Source organism: Mustela putorius, unplaced genomic scaffold, assembly GCF_011764305.1.
Source record: "Mustela putorius furo isolate JIRA1106 unplaced genomic scaffold, ASM1176430v1.1 tig00003974_pilon_pilon_pilon, whole genome shotgun sequence".
In the NCBI taxonomy this organism is placed as follows: Eukaryota; Metazoa; Chordata; class Mammalia; order Carnivora; family Mustelidae; genus Mustela; species Mustela putorius.
In genome coordinates this window covers 15594846-15619716 of record NW_025422117.1, presented here as the reverse complement: position 1 = coordinate 15619716, position 24871 = coordinate 15594846, and the positions used below count along the sequence as shown (strand labels likewise).

The 24871-nt window shown below is 40.8% G+C and overlaps 1 protein-coding gene across 1 annotated transcript; it reads right to left on the bottom strand.

The window, feature by feature from the left end:
* Nucleotides 1-138: 138 nt before the first annotated feature.
* EDNRB (endothelin receptor type B) lies at nt 139-24871 on the bottom strand. The gene is made up of 8 exons (XM_013057244.2): nt 24499-24871; nt 23129-23678; nt 7267-7379; nt 6920-7124; nt 5389-5538; nt 4853-4986; nt 4184-4292; nt 139-2532 (listed from the first exon to the last, which is right to left on the bottom strand). The coding sequence occupies exons 2-8, from the start codon at nt 23612-23614 to the stop codon at nt 2398-2400; spliced, it is 1332 nt and encodes a 443-aa protein (XP_012912698.1). The 5' UTR covers nt 23615-23678; nt 24499-24871; the 3' UTR covers nt 139-2397.

Below are 24871 nucleotides of genomic sequence, written 5' to 3'. Positions count from 1 at the left end.
AACAACTTTTATATTTCCTTGATTATTGTATGCTTAACATAAATAATGTCTACTTGTAACATTTGTATTATCTTTCAGTACTTCATCCATTAGTATTTAAGAAATCATTCCTATGCAGTAAAAAAAAATAAGCTGGTCTTTTTTGTTTAACAATTTAAATTTTTATTGATTTTGTTTACACAATAATGAATCAGCAACTACAGTAGTTGCTACTTTAAGTGGCCACAGAAAAACAAAATATATAATTATTTTACATGCTTATATTACAATTTTGTAAAGTTCACTACAGCATTTCCATGTTTTGCTATAAACTGTATTCCTTTGGCCATATCAGTTTTAATCATGTCAAAGAGATCATGTTTGTTTCTTACCAACTTTTATCAGTATGCTAAAATTTTGAAATCAGACATTTTTAGAAAAGCTATTGAATGCAACTTCTTGATAAATAGTACATGTATATACTCTTCGTGTGCAGTTTCCAAAATTTGGCAAGATGATTACAGACCACAGTCTGATATGGAGAAGAATAGGGTACTGGGATGTAAGTGAGGAGGAAGAACCAAAACCCAGTCCACGGTAATAAAAAGGTACTAAAACTTAAGTAGGAGAAAAAAAAATATTAATAAACTGTGAAGATATTTGTCACCCAAAGTGAATTTAAAATCAAAGTTTGACATGTCTTTTGTGTTGACAAGCGTCTGAAAAAGTGATTGGGAAGAAACTAATAAACAAGATTGTGAGTGTTCTGTAAATAGAATCCATGTGGCATGTGAATTAATTATTGTCCTTGTTTTTGGGCCACACTGTTGGGTTTTGGCTTACTGTATTATCACAGTAAATGCTGGCAGAGAACCACACTGCTAGCTCATTTCCAACATGTGGCCCAGGGTTACTGAAAGGAAAAAAAAAAAAAAAGTAGAAACTGTTATATTTTAAGACGGAGCTAAAGCTCTTGGGCCCAATTTATTCCTGAAGCCACTCTGAGAACACTGAGCTGTGTTTTGCTGGAACAGACTCAGGACCTTTTGCATTGATGTGACGGGGCAATGACGAACGTCAGGCTAAGAATGGGAATCTGTCCCCATGGGTTTCCTCTCACCCCACCTCATTTCCTCTCCCTTCCATTCCCTCTTGGACACATTTTCACACACGCATCCTACCAAGTTAACCGAAGGCACTTGCCTGGGGAGATGAAAGAATGAGGCAAGAAGGCACGAGGAGTTCTTACAGTCCCAAAAGGCAGTTTTGCCTGTATGTGACAAAAAAGCACCACGTTGAGAGCTGTTTTCTAGTAGTTATTTACAAAAAGAATACAAAAATTAGTAATAAGCTTGACAGGTAGCTGTTAAATTGATTAATCTGCGTGATTTAAAAAGACAGTATTATCATTACCATATGAGACCTATGCCAGAGACGATTTTAACCACCGTCTGTGGGAGAGAATGCTGCTTTCTCCTGGGCTGTGCGGACACGGCTCCAGGCACCACGGACGCTGTCCACGATGGCGCTGCTGACATTTCTCCATCGTAAAGGTGTGAACGCTGGGGCCAGCCCTTTGTATCATCATCTGCATGTCCTATATCGTAGCTAAGTATTGACAGATGACAAAACTAAACAAATAGTGTTTGAACTACAATATTGAAAGAAGAAACATGTTTTAATAATCCCCCCCAAATTGTGGGTAACGTTTTCTTTGCAGAGTACATGAATGGGAGATTTCAAAGCAGTCTTTTGGGATCGCATTCCATAGCTCCTCTCTCTTTCCCTTGGTGACATTTGATCTTATCCGAACGTAGAAAGGTTAATGATTTTTGAAAACCTCAATCTCCCTTTCTGATACTACCTCCTGATCCTTCAAATAGGTTTCTCATGTCAGAAAAATACACCAGCTAACCTGCTTTCACATTTTATAAACTAAACCAATGTGTGACACCATGAATAAAAAAGTTCTTTTGAAGGATTAAAAAAAAAAAAATCAAGTTGAGTCATTTAAACTTTATTTAAAAATGCCATTTTAAAAAACACCATTTTCCTTTATATCAGATTCACATTAATTTAAAAAATAAACCTCTTTAATAGGAATGCAGAGTGAGCTCAGCTTAAAGGTAAGTGGGGCAAAATATACTGGAAGCTATCAAGAGCTACTCTGGGTGCTGACTGTAAAAAATTAAGTGCTTTCATGATGAGGCTTTCCCAATTCTCCCTGCTTTTCTTCGCCTGCTGTAAACAGCTCATGAAATGTCATGTGTCACTGTGAGTGTTAAGAGAAGAATCACTCTTTCATTCTTACATTGTTTTGTGCAAGCGCATGGTTGTTTTGTTTTGGCAAAGACCTCCTTGATTTAATGACTTCTGTCCACAAGAGAGAATGTGGCATTAAGTGAATATGCCTTCTTTTTAAGATGAGCTGTATTTATTACTGGAACGGAAGTTGTCATATCCGTGATCATTAGCTTTGAACTTCAAGCAGGACTGCTTTTCCTCCAAGGACTGTTTTTCTTCAAATGACTGGCACCAGCAGCACAAGCACGACTGCACAAAGCAAAAGAACTCGTTACTTGTTGACACCAGTGACATTGGGTTGACTCCTCCTACTTTCTGGGGTTCTGACTTTCTTGGCATGGTCAGGAGCTCTCAGCCCCTTTCTTTCCATGCTCTCTTATTCTTCCCTTTAACAATATATGATTACGTAAGTCATATATGATCATTTTTTAAACCAGAAAATACAGAAAAGGGTCCCTGGGTGGCTCAGTGGGTTAAAGCCTCTGCCTTTGGCTCGGGTTATGGTCTTGGGGTCCTGGGATCGAGTCCCACCTCGGGCTCTCTGCTCAGCAGGGAGCCTGCTTCCTCCTCTCTCTCTCTGCCTGCCTCTTTGCCTACTTGTGATCTTTCTCTATCAAATAAATAAATAAAATCTTAAAAATAAACAAAAAAAAATACAGAAAAAGTGTCTATCAGGAAAACTCATCTTTTCATTAAATTTAAAGGGAAAAGCCACTTAAGGCTTGATACTTACTCTTGATTACTTGAAAAATTCTTATAATATCTGATAAATATATAACTCAAGACATTTTTTATGCAAATGGAAATACTACACACATCCATACACGTGACTGTATATGTGTGTGTTTGTAGAAGTGTGTGTACAATTCATCTTAATATAACTGTGCGGTATGTGCTAGTCCATAGCCTGCTTTTGACATCTTCCCGTGTCAATGAACTTAGTATTGTATTGCCGGTTTGTGTTAGGCACATGTTATGGTCATGTGCCTTTTCAACATTATCACACAATAAACTTATAACGTATACAAGTGTCTCAGTTTTGTTTGTCCAATTTCTTTTCTTGGATTTTTTTAAATCCAAAACTTTGTTCGTACTGTTTGCTTTCTGATAATCTGTATGTCTAAGAAAGAGGAAGGTCCACTGTTTTCTGTGCTATAAAATGAGGGAGTTGATCTTGATGAATATTCTTGCTCTGAGATCCATGAGTCTATGAGACTGACTTAGTTTTACAAGGAAGCCAAGTTCTTTCCAGGAATGAACTCCCAGGGACAAATGGGTCATGTCCATATCAGGGAAGGGGACTATTTCATTCATGTTAGATTCTTAAAGGAGTCAATGAATGGATGGATGAATGTTACAACGCAAGTGGCCAAATCAAGAATAATGACACATATTCCATGTCAAGTAGCACATCTCTGCTATACAAACAAGGTGGAAAAGAGGAGGTAAAACCTCAATTAAATGTCTTCATTTGGCTTGCTATTCTCACGTCCAAATGAGTACTATAACTAAATGAGTTAAAATCCAAACCATGCTGTGCAGTCCCAAACCTCCCAAAAATGGGAACTGTGCATTTAATTCATGTTTAGCTCTTATTTGATCAGATGATATCTGTCAGACATCACTATATGTACTTTTTGCTAGTTTTCTGAGCATTTCTAGGAGTACCACTGATCGGTTGAGGTGGTGGGGACTAGCTGAGGAGGATTTATAGGTGGAAATCAAATAGAGTGATTTATGAGCAGAACCCACATTTAAAAAAAAAAATCATTCGTGATGTAATGCAAGGGAAAACTGTAAAACAATTTACTAAATCTCTTTAGATAAAAGTATGAATAGTTTGGGAAGGCTATATTTGATGCTAGGCCAAAAAGAGCTTTTTATTTTGAAATAATCCTACCTTAAAGCAGTTTTTGAATCTTTTGCTCACCAAATACAGAGCTATAGGATTAATGCAGGAATTCAGGGAAGCCATGTTGATGCCAATGTAGTCCAATACCAACAAAAAGCTGCAAAACACGACCCAAATATGTCTGTGAATAATATGCTGCTTTACGCATGTATTCTTGGCAAACTCTGGAGTTTTTGTGAAGGAAAAAGTTATGCATATCCTTAATTTTTGGCTTTATCACTGGTCTTTGCTAAGGATGACCTCTATCTCTCTGTCTCTCTCCCCCTCTTTCTCTCTGCTAGCAAACCCCTCCTCCCATGCCCAGTTCTCTCTTAAACAATAAAATCTCATTTGAAGTGTGGAGGCCAGCTGCTAAGAAGGCTTCACAAAGTGTGCAAAGGAGACTTTGAGGTGGAATTTCCAATTGTGGCACCCACTCATCACATTGACAGCTCTGCCTCTCCATTTCCAGTGTTCTCACAAGTCCCCTTGATTCTTTCCCCTACAACAGGGGTGAAGACCAAAAATGGGAATCTTAATTGCTCCCTAAAGACTAGCAAAATGGTACTCTCTCTGCTATGAAAGGGATCAGCGGGAAACAAAACAAAACAAAACAAAACCCAAAAACTTCTGAATGGCATTTACCTACAAAAACTTTGTCTATTTTATGTTTCTTACCTCAAAAGCTCACATCTATTAGGATCATTCGGGTTATAAAGAGTGAGCTTCAAAATCCTGCTGAGATGAAGGGGAAGCCAGCATAGGGCGAAGACAAGGACCAGGCAGAAGACTGTTTTGGCTACTTCCCGTCTCTGAAATAAAACCAGAGCCAGAGACTAAATAGATGGTTCAGATAATCACAGCGGTCTCTCTTCCCAAACAGAACCTTTAATATTGTTTACAGAAAGTCCGTGGTATTTGTAAAAATCCTGAACACAGAGTTTTAAGTTGAATAGTTACTGTGAATTAGAACTAAATTGACCTCAGATTCATCTTTAAAGAGTAATGGCTCTTTCTAGATCCTTTTAGATTAGGTAGAATAGAATATCTCTAGATAGAGAATAAAAAAGATATTCTTTTGTCTATTCAAAAAATACCAGAAGCAAGAAAAAGGAAATACACTTTAGTATATAATAATTTTTATTGCTATAATAATTTTCTAATTCATAAGCACCATTGTAATCGTGAGTCAGCACATATTTCTGTTCTCTTACCTGCTTTAAGTGGTCATTTAGAGCAATCTGCATGCCACTCTTCTTTCTCAACATTTCACAGGTCATCAGGGTATAAAAAAAAGCAGTGATGGCCAATGGCAAGCAGAAATAGAAACTAAACAGCCACCAATCTTTAGCTGTCTTGTAAAACTATGGCAAAAAAAAAAAAAGAGAGAATTGCATGATTATCATTCCTCTGTAAAAAAAAATCTATATGCCAAGTGCTAAATAAAAAGACAAACAAACAAACAACATACTCATCAAGGAATAATTATCTTCTAAAGTAGATCCATTTCATAGAGGCTGTATAGAATCTTTGAGGCCACATCTACTGAACAAATAATTAAATACTTACACTAAATGAAATAAACTTTCCCTAAAGAGCATTTTAATTCTCTAAGGCAGTGTGCTGCAATTATGCACAAAAATTTAAGCAGTTGGGTAAAATTTAAAAATATGTGGTATTCCAAATATTTTTGCCTTCACATAAGCAAAATATCCGTAATGTATTCATGCAAAATACCATATCTGAATATGTAAAGACACCCTAATGTTTAAGAGGTTTCACTTTTTAACAAATTTGTTTTCTGGAAAAAAATTGATGTGGAAAGGTCTGTACAAATCATTTTGCTAAGAAATGTGTAAATCTAATTTATAATTGGAAAATCAAAGCTGCTTAGGACTCATGCCTTTTATTCTATTTCTGCTCTTTTTGCTTTGTTTTTCAACTCTTTCTCCAAATATATCCATGTTGGAGTAGAATTTATGTCATCTGTGCAGTACTTTTCCCTTTTAACTGATAAAACAAGAAGTCAGCAATCTCATTCTCAATTTCCCATTAATGTCTCACTTAATTCTTTTCATTACCATGATATATGTAATCCTTAAACTTGTATGTGGTCTTCTTATAGATAAAATAGAAAATAATCCTTGTGACACCTGGACCAAGTGCATTAACTTCTCCTGACCCATTATGGTGCGAAGAGCCTTTTGCACTTAAATGACGATGTGCTGACAAGTACCAGCATTGCCATTTCCCCCTATTTCGTGAATAAACATTCTTGAATAAATAGCCAAGATGAAAAATTCTTTGCAACAGCAGCTCTCCCTTCTCAGAGAGGACAGCCTTGCCGTGCAGAATCCATCCACATCAGGCCATCTTCTGCTCGATCGTTCACTGAACCATCCACTCCCTCTGATGACCGCTGTGCTGTCTTACGCAGAATATGCAGTGGTTGTCAGTCCTTCTGGGCAAGCTGAGTAGAGAAGCTATAAATTCAGATCGATTCTCTCAGGTGAACTTGGTTTATCTGTATCCCTGGGCACCAGGGGATTCTTGCCTAAGTAGTGACCTAGCTTCCTGCAGCGTGGGTCATTAGTCACCATTCTCCCCACAGTCCTGGGGCTTACGCTCTTAATTTATGCCAAGGACAGTCATGAATCAATAGCTTCCCAAGAAGGGAGGGTTGGGGGAAAGTAGCTAAATATTTATAAGGCCAGAACAGAAAGGAAAGGAAAAGGCAAAATTCACCTGCATGAAGGCTGTTTTCTGAGTAGGAAGAAGCAAGCAGGTTCGCAGGTAACGTCCTCTGTAGTCGAAGGTTATAATATCAAAAGCCATGGCTTCAGGGACAGCCAGAACCACAGAGACCACCCAAATTAAAACAATTTCTACTGCTGTCCATTTTGGAACCCCGATTCCTTTAATTCGACTCCAAGAGGCAACGGCTCGATATCTGAAGCACAAAATAGAATTATCTGTCAAGTTGGCAGAGCCTGTTTCATTGAATTACATAGTTTATTTTCTAAGTAACAAAGCAATCACTTGTATCCTGAGCTCGTGTTCAGGATATAGCTGGCTTAAATATCCACTCTTACCTGTCAATACTTAGGGCACACAGACTCAACACAGTGATGCCCACGGAGGCCTTCTGTATGAAAGGCACCAGCTTACACATCTCAACTCCGAAGGGCCAGTCCTCCGCCAGCAGCTGCATGAGAAGACATGAAGGTCCGTGAGGGAGATACTCACACAGTGCCCTCTGAACCGCATTACTTACTGGACCGTAATTAGCATGTGGGAGTAAGATAAGCAATTCCAGCTCTTACTGCTTTACTCATGGACTACTCCTTTGAAAAGCACCAGTGTTCGATATATGGATCAGGACAGTGGTTGGGAATAATGAAAACGCAGCCAGTTCATGAGAATTTGTTATGCATACACAGTAGCTTAGGGTCAGGATCTCGACCATGGGGCCAACCGGGGTCAGTCTTGTAAGTTCCCCTTAGAAGACAGACCCTGCTGCCCTGCAAACATCTCTTATACTGCCATGGAGTCTCACATGCTTAGGTCATGGCCAAACCAAAATAGAGACTATAAATGTTAAAAACAGATGATAAACATTCCTCAGCTGGGGAGATTAGACCACTTCTACAGAGAACAGTGCGGGCATCTGTATACTTACTATTTACTGTAGTCAACTTGACCGCCCAGTAGCTCAGCAGTAATAGTTACTCACTGCTCCATGAACGCTCCAGACACACTCCTGTCTTAGGGCTTTACTCTCAGTATCTCCCTATTCTGAAAGGCTCTTTCCCCACAGATCTACTCCGTGAACTCCCCTGCCTTCCTCAGATTTTGCTCAAGGCTAGTATTTTCAACATGACCTACAGTAGCCACCTTGTTAGGTCGGCAAAGTGTCCGGTACCCATCTATCTTGCCCTACTCCACTTTTCTTTTTATCTATAGCACCTATCAACAATTATTGCATGGATTATAACATTTACTTGTTTGTTTTGTTTTATTTTTGCACTCCAGCATCCCTACAGTATAAGACAGAATAAGGTCTATGCAACCACCTAATACACTTCCTGCCATGTAGCAGATGCTTAATATTCAAGCCCCCCAAATACAGAAGCACGAGCTCTACAAGGAGCAAAAGACAAGAGTTCTTGCTATTACACATATGTTTCTGCAATCGTCTATTGTTAAACACAGTTATTTTGTTTCCTAATACAACTGGGTGGTGCCTCACACTGGTTAATGAATCACTTTAGGTAAACATCTGGATTGAGTGGTCATGAGGTTTTGAAAATAAAGGAAAGTTTTTCAAATTGCTGTTTTTTTAAAAAAAAATGTTTTAAAGAATAATCTTCCCAAAGTGAAAATTATTTTGAAACACAATGGGTCTTTCCGTCCTTTCACTAGTGAGAGGGTTCTTTGTGGAGTGTGTCGAGTTGGGTGATTATTATACTTATGGCACCAAAGGCTAAAATGAGTCGAGTATAAATATACCTTGGAGCTCCAACACGAGACCCATTTCTTTTCTAAATTAGATATGAAAAGTTACACTGTCATTGAGGACAGATGTTGGCAAATTTACACGGATATGCTTAATCTAGGGTCCTGGAAATCTATACGGCCAAGCAGGAAAGGAAGAGGGTGTAGGAAGGTTAGTGGTGTCAGTCAGCGATAGAGAGTGGCGGGGTGTGGGGCAAATCACATCTAAAAGGAGAAGTTGCTAAAAAGCAAGATGCAATTTTTGCCAAGAAATTAAAAAAAAAACAATCTAAAACCAAACCAAAACAAAAAAATCCTCTTGAATTTAGTCAAAAAAGTTGTTTATATAAAACCTCATAATTATAAAAGTTGTCAATTAACTCACATTTTTAAAAAACACTGTCATAGGGGCACCTGGGTGGCTCAGTGGGTTAAAACCTCTGCCTTTGGATCAGGTCATGATCCCAGGGTCCTCGGATTGAGCCCCGCATTGGGCTCTCTGCTCAGTGGGGAGCTTGCTTCTCCCTCTCTCTCTGCCTGCCTCTCTGCCTACTTGTGATCTGTATCAAATAAATAAATAAAATCTTTAAAAAAAATCACTGTCATGTAACACCGTATTAACAAAAATGTATCTGTGGCCCAACTAGTATCCACTTGTGACTTCTGGATTAATCAGTTAACTCAGAATTCTGCTCATTCATTCATTCATTCATTCAATATGTGCCAGACCCCATTCTGAGTATAGGGTGCATATCAATGAACAAGGCAAACTTCCTACTCTCATAAAGTTTATAATCTAGTGAGGGAGGTAGATTAAAAGAAACACAAATATTTTATATGTTGTCACCCAGGCATTGTCCTATGAAGAGAGTATGGTGGGATTTGGAGTAATTTTTTGATATGATTCTCAACAAGGTCTTTCTGAAAAGGCAATGTGCGAGTAAGGGACAAGACTAAAATAAGACAGTAAGCCATGCAAAGAACATTCTGGATAGAGGAAAGAGCAAGTGCAAAGGTCCTGGGGTAAAAATGAGTAAAGAAGCCTAGTGAGCTGAAAGGACAGGAAGAAGGCTATCAAGGCTATAGTGGAGTGATCCAGGCCAAGTGTCTAGGAGATGAAATGGTAGAGAAAGGAGTTGGAATAATTTTTCAAAGAAATACATTGCAAGTTTTTCAACAGGGAAATGGCACACTCTTATTTATGTTTTTAAAATGATCTCTGTAGCTGCTCAATGTGGAATAGAATGTGGGGTCAAGAAAGGAAGCTTTGATACGAGCTTGTGGTAAGCTGGAGCCTGTGGTGACCTGGGGCTGAACAGAATGCGTTGTAGATGAAAGATTGAGCCTGCAGGACTTAGTATGGGGTGGGTATGTGGAGTCAGGAAACTTTAAGCGGTTTGCCATATGAATGATGGAGACATTTACTGAATTGGGGGAAGACTCAGGCAACTTCAGGTCTGAGCCACCTATGAACTCCAGATACTTTAAAAGAACTTGGAAACCTAAGAATAAAAAGGTTCTAAACAGTTCCAGGGACTCTATCAGACTAGTTTGTTATAAATTATCCAGACAATATTCTTTCTTTTTTTTTTCCAAGACTTTTTAAAAATTTATTTATTTGTCAGAGAGAGATAGGGGCAGCAGCAGGCAGAGAGGCAGGCAGAAGGAGAAGCAGACTCCCCGCTGAGCAGGGAGGCTGATGAGACACTTGATTCCAGGACCCCGGGATCATGACCTGAGCCGAAGGCAGTGGCTTATCCAACTGAGCCACTCAGGCATCCCTAGATGATATTCTTTCTACTAATTCTGGTTGTCCTTAGATAGACTGGGAAAAAGATAAATAAATAAAACAAACCTAATGCCTATATGGCACTTATAATGGGTTAGGCATTATTCTTAGCACTTTACACCTATCATATCCCTGAAATCTGCAAAGAAATCCTATGAGATAGTACTACCGATGTGCGTTTCATAGATAAGAAAACTGAGGCACTTAGAAGTTTATTACTATGTTATGTTGGTTGTCAGTATGTCCACAAATTCTTCACTACTCCTCCTGTCAAAAGGTGAAGGCTCATTTCCCTTCCCTTGGAGATGTGGGTTGGCTTTAATCACCTGCTTTTAATAATCAGAATGTGGCAAAAGGGATGACGTGTGACATCTGAGACTAGTTCACAAAAGGCCTGTGGCTTGCTCCTTGCCGTCTGGTGAATCACTCATTCTTGGGGAGACCAGCTGCCATATCAGGAGGACACTAAAGCCCCTTTATGGACAGACAGCCAAGGTGTGGAACTGGGGTCTCCTGAAAATGACTCACCAATGTAGGAATGAGAGTATCCTCCAGCTTTAGGCCAATCTTCAGAAAACTGTAACCCTTGAGAAATATCTCGACTGCACTCTCATGGGAGAGGGACTCTGAGTCAGAACCATTCACTCTGGTTCCTTAATTCAAGACCCACACACAAAGTGTGAGATAATAAATGTCTATTGTTTCAAACCACTAAGTTTTGTGGTTATTTGCTTTTCCTCATTAGACAAGTAATACAGCTGGCCTTGGTTTACTTGGTTTATTACTCACATAAGTAACAGATCCACATTAGAACCCACATGGTCTGATTCTAGAGTCTATATAGGGTTTTGCCGAAACTGACCACAGAAAAACGATGGTTTAGAATCAAATCAATTTGAGTATTTGTAAACCCATAGCTGTGTGTCAGATAATGGTAAAATATCTAGATGCAGAAGTAAATTTCTCCTAATTACCTCATTATTTTACTTATTTTAATTTTTAAGATATTTTTATTTTTTGAATTTAAAAACAATATTTTAAAGATTTTGTTTATTTATTTAACACACACACACAGAGCATAAGCAGGGGGAGCAGCAAAGGGAGAGGGGGAAGCAGGCTCCCCACTGTGCAGGGAGCCCAGCATGGGGATTTGGCCTGATCCCAGGACGCTGGATTATGACTTGAGCCAAAGGCAGGTGCTTAACAGGCTGAGCCACCCAGGTGCCCTCCCTTAGCTATTTTATTCATATAATATCTAAAACTTGGGAAATTTTCAAATATCCTATTTTCTTAAACTATATGCAGATATGCAAATATTAGTCTCCCATAGGTACAACCATCAAACGAATCAAGATGAATGAGTGTCCAGGCCACTGAAGGGAAAAAGTCTGGCCAATGGAAATGGGCTCTGCACTGAATCTAGGCCCTGTTTTGAGGTTACTGTTGGTTTTGGCTCAGCCTAGAAATTGGGTGATTGCTCTTCATACCACTGGGAAGCCTGCAGCCCAACCTCTGACCCAAGTCATCATAGGACACAGGGATACACAAACTGAAAATTGTAACCATTCTCTTCAAGTTCAGCACAGCGATAGTCAGAAATCTAATCATAACTGAGGGACTACAATTTTCTAATCTACCCCTCCAAAAAGAAAGGAACTGTAAACTAGGGAGTATTAACCTTCATCCGCTTTCAGCTTTTCATTACTTTTTGTAGCTCCTGAGAGCCACAAAAGATGAGTGGCAAAGCGCCAGATGTCACTTCTATTATTTCATCATGAGAAGGGTGACTTTGTAACCCCTGCCTCTCTCCCATCAGAAGGCCTTCTGGAGACACTGAGAGGCCAGACACCCAGTCACAGAAACCAGGCCCACTACTGATGCTCATCTTAGTCTTAAAGGCTTCCAATAAGTCTTGGACAATTTAGTGCTGGGAGCTTATTTAAAATGCAAAGACATCAACTTTTTGTTCAGAGGTAAACAAAACCCTGAAGGAAGGTGAGGGAAAGCTACTTAAGTTTAAAATCAAAAATCACTCTCCACCAAGACGCCATCTTTACATGTGGTGAAAGAATGTTCTTAGAGGGGACACCTGGGTGGCTCAGTCGGTTAAGCCGCTGCTTTGGCTCAGGACATGATGCCAGCGTCCTGGGATTGAGTCCCACATTGGGCTCCTTGCTCAGCAAGGAGCCTGTTTCTTTCTCTGCCTCTGCCTGGCACTCTGCCTGCTTCTGCATACTCTCTTTCTCTCTCTGACAAATAAATAAATAAATGAAATTAAAAAAAAAAAAAAAGAATGTTCTTAGAGATTTTTATAACTGGAAATTAATTATTTTGCTATTTTTTGACAAAAATCAACATCCATTACCTAATGTGAAGCCCAACAATACAGCTTTCCTCTTTGTAGGGGAAATTGGTTCCTTTTATTGCAAGAGGAAGCAATTCTGACTCTAAATCCAGCAATAACAACCTCTTATTCCTTATGTTTCGTTTTTTCTTGAGACTTTACCCCGCTCAATGACAAAACCTAAGGGCAAGATCTGAATACTGAACACAAATCAAGCATGCAATCAAACAAGTCTCCTTAATTGCAAAGTCAATGTTAGAGTTCTGTATTGTTTCTAGGTCCCTGTGACATGAGTTAAATTTTTAGATTCTGCTTAAAAGCAAACTTGAATACATGTTACCTACTATTTATTAAATGTGAGCCAGTTAGAAAATACTCCCATTAACTGTTACTAGTTTTCACATTGTGATGGCTCATCCAACAAAGAGATTTTTTTACCGTTAGGTCCTAGAGCAAAGTGGTGTCCATTTGACAAGTGAGAGTCCATGCTTGTGCTGATCCCTTTCCCCTACGGCTTATACAGCTCCCCTAGAACATTTCTTTTATATGAATAAAAACAAATAAATGAATCAACACTAGATTGAAAAAAGATGTGATCATACTGATTATAAGGTTTTACTCAAAGATGACCATGACTTTATAACTTTATGTTGCAATAGCATAGAAAAAGTCCATGGCATCCAAATACATTATTTTTATATTATGGAGTTTTTTTCTTAATTTCTAAAAGGGTAAACAGCATGAACAGGAAATAAATACATTTTCTTTATAAGTATTTTTAAGTGAGTCCTACAAAGTCTCCAACTGAGGGATTTACATTTCTTATCTTCTCTTTCTCTCTCTCTCTCTCCCTCTCTCTCTCTCTCTTTTTTTTTTTTTTTTGCTTAAGAGGATATACTGAGTTTTAACTGTTTACTTGTTTCAGATATTCTGTAACATTTATAATGTCCAGCATAGTGCCTGGCACACAGTGGCGACTCATTAAAAGCTTGTTGATTAGCAGTGAACGAGCTCGTGGAAAGATGAAAAGAATGAATGTGATCGTAAGACAGAAACCTTGTGATTAACATTTTTGTCATGAACTTTCAGTTCTCATATTTGAAACCAATTCTATTTATTTATTTATTTATTTGACAGACAGAGATCACAAGTAGGCAGAGAGAGAGGAGGAAGCAGGCTCCCTGCGATGGGGGGCTCCATCCCAGGACCCTGGGATCATGACCTGAGCTGAAGGCAGAGGCTTTAACCCACTGAGCCACCCAGGCGCCCCTGAAACAAATTCTTCAGAGAACAGAGAGGGCTATGCATTTATATTTTTGTATCGTCCAATCCCTGCCCTTCCTTCCTCCTTCCAGATCAGGTATTCTTGACACATGAAGCCAGGGTCATTAAGGGGTTGAGGATGATGGGTGGCTCTTCTCTTTTCAGAGTTCTGCCTTCCAAGCAGGCTAGAAAATGTGAAAAGCAAAAACTCCTTTCCGTCCTCTCTTCCTCAAAGCTGCCAGGGAAATGAATGACATAAAACAGAACCTACCGTTTCTCACTGTCTCATGGGATCCTACAAGGAGCGTTAGTCGTAAATTTGATGGAGATGAGTGACGTAAGCGTGGAGATGCTGTAGGAGATGATTATTTCAGAGGCTGGGTGAGCAGCGTATGAGCAAACACCAGGGTTACTTGGCCAGATTGCTGTGATAAGCTGTGAACATTGCCTTCAAATGGCTGGAGTACAGAAATGTTTTTACAACAAGAGTCAAAAGAGGTAAAAGAATGGAGCGGTCGTGTTTCACAACTTTGGGAAAGGGTGTATTCTTCATTTTCTTTCTCTGTTTTGTAGAGCTGGTAAGAGTTTTTCTGGATTTGAACTGGCTTTTTAAAGACAGAACAGCCTCATTCAAGGATTTCCATTTCTTTTTAAAATCACACATAGGGACAGAATTTAAAGTAAGCTGATGGTCAAATACGTAGAAAATATTTTTTGACGTATAGTGTCCCTGTGCCCTTAGGGACAAATATCAATTACAAATTCCATCCTGCACTCATTAAAATGCTCTATACACTAAAAATTAAGTCATGTGGATTAGAAATATGTAGGTCAGAAATAATGCTGGCTTATCCTTCAGGGATGACACTTAAACAGACCACAATGTGAGCAGTACCTCCTGGCATTGCGAAAGTCGGAGGCTCTGTCTCTGGGAATTTTGCATGCCCACCAACAAAACAGGGTTTTCCCCATTCTGGAAACATTCCTATGGCTTGCCGAAATAGAATGATGAGTCCATGAAGATGAATTAAGTTTCTCGAAACAAAATCTCCAGGAGAAGCAAAGAGACAGAAAAAAATAAATAAATAAATAAATAAATATCTTAGGAGAAATTTAAGTTCACTTTAAATATATTTTCCTACAAGTGTTACAGTGAAATCTATTTCCAAGTCTGTGACAGGTCAATATAGAGATGGCTACTCTCCTCTTATCTGAACTGAACATATCCCTAGTTTGTGCCTAAAAGCTCAGACACATTACACATTCTGAAGAATTCAACAAAGAGCATTAAGAAATGCTCTTTCCTAAACCTAGCTTCTTAACAGAGTTACTTATCTGAACTCTATCTTCTAGGATCCCTAGGACACCTGAAGAAGCAAGAATTACAACTCCATGGTCTCGTGGCTTAGAAAGAGATTTGCAAACTTTGTGAAGTTTGCGAAGTTTGCACAAACTTTATTAAATCATTTCATGTCTTAAACTGTATTCTATCCAGAGATTATCTTAGGGAACACTGGTAAGATACGATGCGAAGACTTGATTACCATGGAATCTAAAAGCTCTTTAAAATAATTTGGAAATACTGAGTGTGGACGGGGGGGAAGATTTGTACAATGTAAACATCCAGAGAATAGTTTTCCTCCTTTCTGGAACCTACAATGGAGTTAACGAGGAAAGAAGTAGAGAGAGGACACAAGTCAGGAGGCCTGGGTATGGTCGAGAGTCTTAGGGTCAGAGAAGGGGCAAGAAATGCGTCAGTCCACTTTGCTAATACATTTCTGACTCAAGCATGACCCTCCTTCTCTCTTACCACCACACTTTGGCTGTTTTCTTTTTTCGTTTACATTTTCACCAGAGGGTCTATAGGAGAAGAGAAATAATCAATCCCTAAAATAAAAGCACTGGGAATAACAGAAATCTAAGAAGAGAGGACTTGTTGGCTAAGGTATATCCAATATCCAATACACCACACTGTTTCCCAAACATAACCCATCTCGTCTTAACTCTGCAAAGTCCTGAAAGAGAATGTTTCACATCATAAATTACATCTTGAATCTTATTTCAACTTGGGCTTTATCTGTCAACACCCTTTAAAGCACTTAATCACTTATTAGCATTTGGCATGTTTCTCTAAAAATAATCAACTATAGCATATTAGCCACATGGAGATAACCTTATATGGTTTTTCTTTGAGAAATGAAGAACGTGGCTCCCTGGCCTTGAAACAACAGTGTCTTGGCTCTGTCATCCTCTTGTATAGCTATGGAAATATCTTCAATCTTGAGCGACTCATTTAAAGTGAGCAAAGAAAAGATGTAAAGCCTTTGATAGATAAGCCTTCCCATACTGAAAGGAACATTGCCCTGATATTTTAAGAGGCTTGGATTTATGGAGTGACCAAGTGGCAGATCAAAGGCAAATGCAAGAAGTAGCATAAGGTTAACCTAGGGAACTTTGATCACCCAAGGCCGAGAGTTTGCCAATCATTTTGTTACAGGAGTCCACGTATGGAACCATGAATTGGGAATATGAAATCTCAAGTTTCTGGGTTATTTGAATTATGCTATTAACCTATTATTTAATTATGACTAATATCTTCATAAAGGATGAGGAGCAAATATCCTCCTTTTTCCATCTAAGCAGTTATAAAAAATATGGCTAGAAAAGTCCACTGTCCTGGGGCACCTGGGGAACTCAGTCCATTAAGCCTCTACCTTCAGTTTAAGTCATAATCTCAGGGTCCTGAGATCAAGCCCAGCATCAGGCTTCCTCCTCAGTGGGGAGCCTGCTCAACACCACCACCCCCTCCCTGCCTCGGCTCTGCCTGCCTCCGCTCTGCCTTCTTACTTGCGATCTCTCTCTTCGCCTCAGATGAATAAATAAAATCTTAAAAAAAGAAAGAAAGAAAGAAAAGTCCCCTGTCCTTACATTTATGTATAACATCTTTTGTCAAGAAGCATCTGTCTTGGGGAGCCTGGGTGGCTCAGTGGGTTAAAGCTTCTGCCTATGGCTCAGGTCATGATCCCAGGGTCCTGGGATCGAGCCCCGCATTGGGCTCTCTGCTCAGCAGGGAGCCTGCTTCCCCCTCTCTGTCTCTGTCTGCCTCTCTGCCTACTTGTGATCTCTGCCTGTCAAGTAAATAAATAATAAAAAAAAAAAAAGCATCTGTCATGTATTGACTGTTGACGGCACTAAGCTAGGTGGATGTTGGGGTGTTAGTTTTATTTGTTAGTTGATTCTAGGCCATTCAGAGCTAATAGTCTAACTCTTTATTAGTACCTTTAGAAAGCTAATTCTTTAAATGTGTTGAATTGGTGCTCCTTAACATTTTTTCCACATCAAGTAAACGAATCTCAAGGTATCTAGGTTCTATTTGGGTTCAAGAACTTCTACTAGAACATCTCTAAATTCTACAAAAATTTCAGCAAAATATCTCAGTAACTTAATTGGTGTTACTATCTTAGAGGAAATCAGACTCCCCTATCCAGTGATACTTTTACTTCATGTATTGTTCTATGTGCATAAATCCCCATTTACTGACCAGAAAATTATAATTTCAAAAGTTAAATTTGATGGTGTTCAATTGACTTTGATTTCTAACTATGAAACGAGTAATCACATACACAAACTTGTTAAGCACTGGAAGTAGTGTAGGACTAGAAGTGAGAAAGGTAAGCTTTTTCAGAAAGATAGTGTCGCAAGCAGGAAATGTCTGATTACCTGACAAGGTCACTTCACTCAAAACTCATTTGTGCATTCAGTGAAGCAATTCCACGTTTTTACACGCCAGGGTTTAAATGTGAGGTGTATCCTACTTTAACTAGTTAAACATTAAAGATCAACAATTTTGCCTCTCAGAAGTATGAAGGCAGGCTTTTTGCCTCTAATAGAGCCTATAAAATCTTTTTTTTTTTTTTTTTAAGATTTTTATGTATTTGACCACAGAGAGAAAAACAGTGAGAGAAGGAACACCAGCAGGGGGAGTGGGAGAGGGAGAAGCAGGCTTGCCGCTGAGAAGGGAACCCGATGCGGGGCTTGATCTCAGGACCCTGGGATCATGACCAGAGCCAAGGGCAGATGCTTAAGGACAGAGCCCACGCAGGTGCCCCGCCTAGAAAATCTTAATAGCAAAGCCATCCAATGGCTCTCCCATCACTGGACACAATTAAATGTGGATCTTTATCAAACAAATGTTCCTGTTGGTTACTGTCTTTACAATTCACAAGCCAATTTGTTTGCAAATGCAGTTTGCTTACACATAAAGGAAGTTCGACTTGAGAATTAACTGTATTAACTTAGTTATCCATGACAATATAACACAGATTGAAAGTGTTAAGTAAAATCCAGAGATAAGTTAAAAACTCATTATTTGCTCAAGAATTTTTAATTGCTTGAGAAGTTAAAAGTTAAATAAATTTTAGCTTCAACTTGCCATCAAGATTTGTTAAATATCACTGCTAAATCAAACCAAACCAAACCAATCAACCAACCAACCAACCAACCAACCACAACATAAAACCTTCATAGCATCCGGAAGTATGCCCAGCTCTTTTGCTTTTCGCACAGCTTTGGCAACTTTGACATCAGGGTTACTACAACTTAGTTAGTTAGGTTCTCATCAGTAGCAGACATTTAGGTTACCGTATTCATTGCAGTCTACGCAGGAAGGGCACAATTTGTGAATAAGAAGAGATTCATCCTCACATCAGATATTTACAAATCCTGGCTTTTGGTTCAGGTATAGATATAGACCATGTACATGCCGGTATGGCGACCCATGTATATATTAGAGATGGGCATTAATACATGTATATCTGTGTGGAGATGTTACATAAAATAGTGATTCAGACTAAGATGACTATCATGCCCCTAGGGCACAAATGTAGAGAGAGCTATCACAATCACAAATGCACACATCCTTTGATTCAGGAGTTCTAGTTTAGAAATTTACCCTTCAGATATGGTCACACATGTATGCAAAGCCATTTGTATAAATATATTATTTGTAGTTATGCTTATAATGGCAAAAGCTGGGAAAAAAACCCCAAATTTATATTCTTATTCATACACACATACACACATAACATTTATTCTTTGCGAACCTAATGTCAGGCACTGTGCCAAATGATATTCACCTATCCATTTATATATGTACTTATATGTTCACATATATACATATAGAAATAGACGTAGAGACCTTTGAATATCCTCTTTGGATGACTGCAGTTTTCATTTTCACCTGGATAGCCTGATAGAACGTGCATGTTAGAGCCTAGCATATACTGCTGAGAAGGGTAAACCAGGCTCTTCTTTTCAGCATATTTAGGTAAATATGTGAGGCACTTCAACAGCTTCTCTCTGCTGGGTGTCCTCCAACACCTCTCTGGCCTTAGTCAGAGGAGTTCCTCTCTGACGCAAGATACCTGATAAGAAGATTGACTCTACCTGGAAGTTTCCAGAGACCCAGTCCCTTGAAGGAGTCAAGGAAGAAGAGATCTATAGCCTAAGGTTTGTCAGCATCTCACAGCAGCCCCTCCCTGGGAAGTTGTCTCTCATTCTACAGCAGCAGCAATGACTATGATAGTTTGGGGTTTGCCAACTTTTTTGAGCACTGCATTTACTGAACCTTAGATTAATGTGATAGATTCACATTGACGTTTATGGTCCCTTGGGTGTGCCAACAGATGGGTTGGGTGGGTTCTATAAACACCCCAGAATTTTGTGAATGTTGGTTGCGTGTGTGTGTGTGTGTGTATGAATAAGAATGAAAATTTGCTTATGTTTTATATATAGATATATAAAATTAATATGCCATATTAATTATATATTTTATATAATATATACAGTGAACTGAATTCTGAAAGAGAATTGTAATACCCCACAAAAACAAAATTAGAACTCACTGATTTCACTTAAGTTACTTTGTGCTAAGTATCATACTTTAGCATGCTGAAATTCTAAATGCATTTTTAAAAACTTACTTAAATGTTTTCACAGTTATTTAGGGGCATAAATAGCTTTTATCTAGTCTGAATTGGGTTTTTGGTAAATAGAGCCTCCAGAAAAACAATGATATTATCCATTTTATATACTAAAGAACATTTGAAGAGGATTTCAAGAGATAGAAATCTTCAAATGGGGGGGGGGGTGGCACCAAGGTAGCTCAGTTGCTTAGGCATCTGCCTTCAGCTCAGGTGATGATCCCTGGGTCCTGGGATAGAGTCCTGCATTGGGCTTTCTGCCTAATTGGAGTCTGCTTCTCTCTGCTTCTCTGCTCCTCTACCACTGCCCCTCTCTCTACTAGTGCTCTCTCTCAAATAAATACATAAAATCTTAAAAAAAGAGAAATCTTCAAATGACTCAGATGAGAACTGAAAACATATGCCAAGTATCCTATTGTGTGTTAGCGTATCATATAATCCCACCAGTGTGCTCAAATGAGGTTCTAGCAATACTCCTGCGGGAGAAGGGAATGCTGTGTCTGAGCTCACTTAGTGCAGAGGGTCAGGGAAGACCACAGTTTCTAGGACCAGATGGATGCATTTGAGCTCCAGTTTCATCACTATCCAGTGGTATGACACTGGGCAAGTTACTTCTTCACCTCTCCAGCAGGTAGTTTTCCCATAAAACAGGAATGACAACAATATATCCTCCAGAGGGTTTCTTGCAGTGATTTCGTGAAATAAACCGAGAACCTGTGCATAATAGTTGGCATCCATTATTATTATATTATGCTTCAAGTGACACATATTTATGAACACCATAAAAATAAACCAAAGGCTCCCACATAGGATTCCATGTTGGCAAACATGGCAATGGGACCTTGTTCTTTGTGACGGATTTGTTTATGACCAACATAAATGACTAGATGGCCAGATTTGGAATGACTCATTAGTCTGTTTACTTCAGAAGTAAAAACACAGCTTTAACGGACTGAATGGTTTCAGGCAAAATGATGTAATTTACTAGGGAAATCATAAAGAAAATTGAAATGAAAGTAAAAGCTGTGTGCCCCCTTGGGAGTCAGATATCCTCTGGTTGATCGAGCATAATCATTTGACCAGACAGACAAAGTAAGATCGTCCTGGAAAAGCTTATTTCATCCGGCCTAGAAGCAACACATCTACAAGAAAATGTCCTCAACTCCATCTTCCACATAGCACTTGAGCTGCTGGCTGACTTAGGAAGGTCTCTGACTCAGAGACTGAGCTGGACATGTGGGGTTTTCTGAGATTTCCCCAGAGAGACCCTTCACAGGATTCTCTGCAAGCCTAGCAAACCTAGACTGCTATCTCCCTTTTCAGAAGGCTCTTGTTTAACACTTCTTATTTCTCAACACCTTGTACTCTACAGTTTCTCAAGTTAACTTTGGTGAATTGAATTGGAACCCTTTGCCAAATTGGAATGCTAAGACTTGGCCTGTGGGACTCCCAGACGAAGTAAGTGTGTCACCTCTGGCTCTAATAGAACTGTCACTGCATTTAAGGGAACCATTTCAGATGGTGCTTCTCCCAGGAAACACTCAGACTTCAGAAGAATGGGTTGCCATGCAGGATTTTAGGATTTCTTCTATTTATCCCCCATTTGTGGGAGTGTTTCCTTCTAGAGCCTGGATCTTAATCTGAATCCTATTTCTAAACTTCAGAAATTGCTAAAATTCTCTTAAAGAATGGCTATTTGGATTAGGACTTAAAGGCATGGCTTATGGCTCAACAAAGATCGAACTTCCCTCCCCATGCTTTTCTAGCCCTCCATGCCATATTTTTCCCTTGTACTGAGCCCTGGACTACCTTCAGGAAAATTTCCAAAGCACCTTCCCATTCCTTTACTTTGGTCCTGTTCTTCTTTATGGCTTTCTATTGCTGATCGTGATGAGTAAGGAGAGTTTCACATACTTGCATGGGTCTTTAGAATCTTCCTGATCTTTCACTTAGGCTAGTCTTCTTAGCACTACAAAACCCCAGTAAGTGGGCTCTAACAGCCTCATTGTAGGTTCCAGGGAATTGAGACCCAGAGATGTTGGGATGTGTCTAGAGTTCCAAAGCAACCTGGAGTCAAATAATGTGGGGGTGTATGTCCTGTTCTAGCTCTCCCTGCCTGTTTCCTCTGGTGCCCATAGTAATCACAGTAATGTTAGCTACTGAAAGCCTTAAAGACCTCATATGGAAAGCCCCCCCCCCACCCTTTGGTTTGTTTACAGGGTAATGGGCGGGAGGGGGGAGGGGAGGTACAACTTGTACTCTGGACCTGATAGATTTGGGTCTATTTCCCACCTCCATCTCTTACTAACTATGAGACCTTGAGCATCTTATCAGTCATCTGTAAAAATGGAGAAATACCTACTTGTGGGTTGTCAAAAGTCCATTTCAGTGCTTGGCCCCCTGTAGACATGTGATAAAGAGTCGGTACAATACAGTCATTCACAGCAGGTGAACTGTGTTAGTGTACTCACTAGTTTGTGTCTTTTCTAACCCATTTGTTCCCCCCAAACCCATTCCAGCCCCTCTACTTTCAGGTCCCTCTACAAAAGTGCTTCCCAAGGTTAATGTGCATATGAATCACCTAAGTAACTTAAGACACAGATTCTGCTTTTCCAAGTCTGACCTGCACTTGCAGTTCTAACAGGCTCTCTGGTAATATCAGTCCTGCCAATCCACGGACCATACCTTTGCAGAGAGAATGGACCCAGTGAGCTGCGCTTAGGGACTAAATATAAATACTTAAGGACCAGTGGTTCTCAAGCTTTACAGTTCATCATCATCACACAAAGGGCTTGTTAAAATACAGACTACTGCACTCCATCCCAGAGTTTCCGAATCAGCAGGCTGGAGGTGCGGCCCTAAAATGTCATTTCTAACAAGTTCCTAAGTGATGCTGATCTTGCTGGGCTGGGGACTACACTTGATCTAAACTTAGCCTAAGTTTACTGAAGATCAGTAAGGAATTTATTTCCAATGATACTAACTTTAGGAGGCGATGGATCTTCTTGAGTAAGTGTCCCCCAAAGGCTGTCCCATCTCCCTCCTCCTAACTAGGCACCCTCCCAAAGATATTAACCCTTTACCTTGTAGACAGTGATGGGGATGTCAATGATGATGTGCAGCAGGTCTCCCAGAGCCAAGCTGGCTATCAAGATATTAGGGCCGTTTCGCATGCACTTGTTCTTGTAAATGATTCTCAGCAGTGTGGAGTTGCCGATGATGCCTAGCACAAACACTAGACAGGACACCACCGTGTTGATATACTTGAAAGTCTCCTTGATCTCAAAGGATTTTTCGCAGGGGGGAGGGGAGAAGGCGCGTCGAGGGGCTCCAGGTGTTCTCCCTGCTTTATGCATCTGCGGAGATGCAGAGGACCACGGCGCGCTGGAGTTGGAACCCCTCGGCCAGGAAACCTCAGTGGGGGGCGTCGTTATCTCTCCGTGCCCCAGAAGTGGCAGAGTAGCCCCGGCTGGCGGGAATCCTGGCTCTTCTCCTTGGACCCCCGCCACGCCGCAGGCGAGGATCAACGCCACCAGGGCGCGTCTGCCCCAGCTTAGCAGAAGCTGCATGTTGCTGCCTGCTCCAGTGGGCGTCCGGTGGCTGCTCTGCAGCTTTGAGTCTGCAGTTTTGAGTCTGGAGAAAGACAGGACGCTTGGGTCAGCTACCCCAGCCACGCCCCTGCTCCGCTCCCGCAGAGCGCAGCCGCTCGGCCACTACCCGCGCGCGCAAATGTAACTCAAGTTTGCGCGCCGGTGCTGAGCTGGTGCGCGTGACCCTCCTGCGCCGGTCGATTGTCCTTCCCGCTCCAGTTATCCCTGTGATTTTTGTTTTTTCCTCCCTGGCGTTCCCCCGAGGGATAAGTGACTCGCAGTGGCGCGGGGCATTCTGGAAGGGGTGTGCCAGGGCGAGAAGGATGGGTGTCCGAGGCAGAGCTCTGAGCTCCCTGGTGTGCCCCGAGGAAGCACGTACGTTCTGGCTACAGACGCGTGGGAACTGGGGAATCAAGGCACTTAGAGGCCAAGCGCAGACGCCAATCTGCATTTCGCTCCCCAGGGAACGCGGATTCCCGGTGTCTGAACCACAGGACTCCCCCGGGCGAGTGAAAGCCGCTACTTCCCAGCTGCCTGCGGCCGGAGTGCCCCCGCGCCCCCCGGAGTGCACCGACTGACTCAGACACTTCACTCGTCCGGCTTGCGGGAGTAGCAGCATTAACTCGCAAGCGTCTGCCCCTCAAAGTGACTTTTGACTCTCATGTGCTCTCCTCTTCCAACCTCCTTTACTCCAACAATACCATTCATTGTATTCTATACATCTTTTAAAAAAATTAGATTATATATATCTATATCTATATCTATATCTATATCTATATATATCCCCAACTACTAACCCAAGCTGAAGCCCCAGGATAAGGTTCAATCACTGATTTAATTCCACACCAAGGCAGAGTGTTTACCTCTCGAATCGGGAGCACCAGGCGCAGAGCGACCAGCGGTGACCTCCTTCCCGGGAAGCTCTGCTCGCAGCTCGCCTCCGCTCCGGGGGCGAGCACGCCTCCCTTCAGCCGCGGGCGGGTCTGGCTCTGACGAAACGCGGAGGGAATGCCAGACCAAGTAGCCTCCACAGCTCGCTCGGTCGGGGTCCTTGCTGTCCCTAGACAAGTACTTTTATTCATGCGTCCCTTCCCCATCAATCACCGCCAGACTCCTCCCGCGCCTTCCGACCGCTCTGCAACCTTTCCCCTGGGCGATGCCTGGACAGCATCAGCAGGAGCTGCCCGCCGGAGAGGGCAGTCCCTGGCCAGGGACGCGTCCCGACAGCCTGTTGGT